This window comes from Myotis brandtii, unplaced genomic scaffold, assembly GCF_000412655.1.
Source record: "Myotis brandtii unplaced genomic scaffold, ASM41265v1 scaffold2325, whole genome shotgun sequence".
Classification (NCBI taxonomy): domain Eukaryota; kingdom Metazoa; phylum Chordata; class Mammalia; order Chiroptera; family Vespertilionidae; genus Myotis; species Myotis brandtii.
The window spans coordinates 411,657-413,784 of record NW_005358747.1 but is presented as its reverse complement, the minus strand read 5'-3'; the positions used below and the strand labels follow the sequence as shown (position 1 = coordinate 413,784).

Below are 2,128 nucleotides of genomic sequence, written 5' to 3'. Positions count from 1 at the left end.
TCGCCCCGGCGGACACGGCACGTGCACCCGCTTTCACCCAGCTCTCCCCAGGCAAGAGCCTGAGCCCCCCTCGGGCGCCTGTCTCGGCAGGAATCACAGCCCCGTGTTGAACGACAGCCTCTCCCTCCTCAAAGTGCTGCTTATATTTAGCCACCGTCTGCCTTTGTCCTCAGGCAACTCAGCAGTGAGGGAGGGAGGCAGGCATCGCCCATGTCACCACGGGAAACCGAGTCCCGTGGCGGGAGGGGGGCCCGGGGTCCCATTGAGCCCCGGGAAGATGGTGCTGGGGGCTTGGGGCTGGAGGAATTGGGGAACCCCTCCCACAGCGGGGCCTGCAGCTGGAGCTATGCCCACCCCAGGTCGCAGGAGCAAGGGGAGGGCCCCTCCCCCTGGTCTGACCAGCAGGAGCCCTGTCTGCGGCGCCCAAGCCCACCTTCCCAGGCCCCCGCCCTCTGTCCCGCCTCCCTGCCAGCCCCTCTGTCCCTGGTCAGCACGTGAGGGCGCCGGCGGCCACACTGCCCAGCATCCCAGGGAACCAAGACCCCTGCATCCCGCTAAGCAGTGGCTCAGCCAGACTGGGACCTGCCCGTGCACATGAGCCCTCCCCGGCCTCCCCGGCACCCGAGCGCAGACAGACGGGAGCCGGCTCCTTACTCTCCGGGCGTCCCAGCCCGGCCTCGGGACAGCCCCCAGGTAGCCACTTCTGAATCCCTCGCCCATGGAAACCGTGAGGTAGTGAGTGTCTGGTGTTGCTTTTAGACGCTACGTCTTAAGCTAATTATTGCCCAGCAACGAATAACTCAGACACCTGCCCGACACGCAGCGGTGGCTCCGCGCTGTCACTCAAGGCGCATCACCTGTTGTCCCGATCGAGTCCCCCTCCAGCTCCTGCCCAGGGTGCTGAGCTCTGGGAACGCCCCACTCCCCAGCCCGGCGGGTCTCCATGAGGCTCCCTGACTGGGCTCCCCACCAGGAGCCTCCTCCCTCCCCAGGGCTCCCAGCACACGCCCACCACAGCCCCCATTCTCTGCTCACTGACTGCCCAAGTGAATGGCCAGTCGTGACCTTCGGGAAGTCGGTGAGTGCGTAACGGGAGCTACAGGTTGGCTGTGAGTCCAGGAAGAGGGCCCGTCTGCCATGTTCCCTGCGGAGACACCTGGGCCTGACACAGAGGAGGATGGATGGACGGACGGATGGATGGGTGGGTGATGGATAAATGGATAGATGGGTGACGGATAGTTGGGTGGATGATGGATGGATGGAAGGATAGATAAATGATGGATGATAAATGGATGGATGATGGATGGAAGTATGGATGGATGATAAATGATAAATGATGGGTGATGGATAAATGGATGGATGGATGAATGATGGGTGGATGGATGAATGGATGATGGATGTATGAATGGATGCTGGATGGGTGGATGAATGGGTAATAAATGTATGGATGATGGATGGATGGACAGATGGATGGAAGGATGGATGGATGATGGATGGATGGATGGGTGATGGATGGGTGGATAGATGATGGATGATAAATGTATGGATGATGGATGATAAATGGATGATGGATAGATGGATAGATGATGGATGGATGGATGATGGATGATAAATGAGTGGATGATAGAGGGATGGATGGATGATGGTTGGGTGATGGATGGATGATGGATGGATGATGGATAGTGGATGGGTGGATAGATGGGTAACGGAAGGATGGGTGATAGAGGGCTAGATGGGTGGTGGCTGGATGATGGATAGAAAGACGGGTGTGTGGGTGACGGAGGGATGACGGTTGGGGCTGGGGCACCTACCACAGGTGGCATCACTTGGGGACAGAGGTGGCGATGACGAGGATGACCACCAGCATGGCAGTGACTCCAGCCGACAGGAAGTAGCACTTCATCTTGTGTCTCTGGAGCTGGGAGAGAGAAAGAGGTTGCTGTGTCTTGGCCCCCAGCCTCCCATCCGGGGTGGGGGGCACAAGGCTCATGCCTGCTGGGGACGGTGGCGTGCAGAGGGCCGGGCCCACCCTGGGGCAGAGCCGAGGCAGAAGCTGTCCCTCGGGAGGGGTCTGCCCTGAGCTGGCACCCAAGCTCATCAAGAGCGGCTGTGGGCGGGGCCTGGAGTC

The 2,128-nt window shown here is 60.2% G+C and overlaps 1 protein-coding gene across 1 annotated transcript in view; it reads right to left on the bottom strand.

Annotated features, from left to right (window-relative positions):
• Positions 1 to 2,128, bottom strand: part of TSNARE1 (t-SNARE domain containing 1) — a 35,431-nt gene that overhangs the window by 4,657 nt on the left and 28,646 nt on the right. The window contains exon 7 of the mRNA XM_014539980.1: positions 1,812 to 1,918. Within this exon, the coding sequence (XP_014395466.1) occupies positions 1,823 to 1,918 (96 nt within the window). The 3' untranslated portion in view covers positions 1,812 to 1,822. The remainder of the gene's footprint in view (positions 1 to 1,811; positions 1,919 to 2,128) is intronic.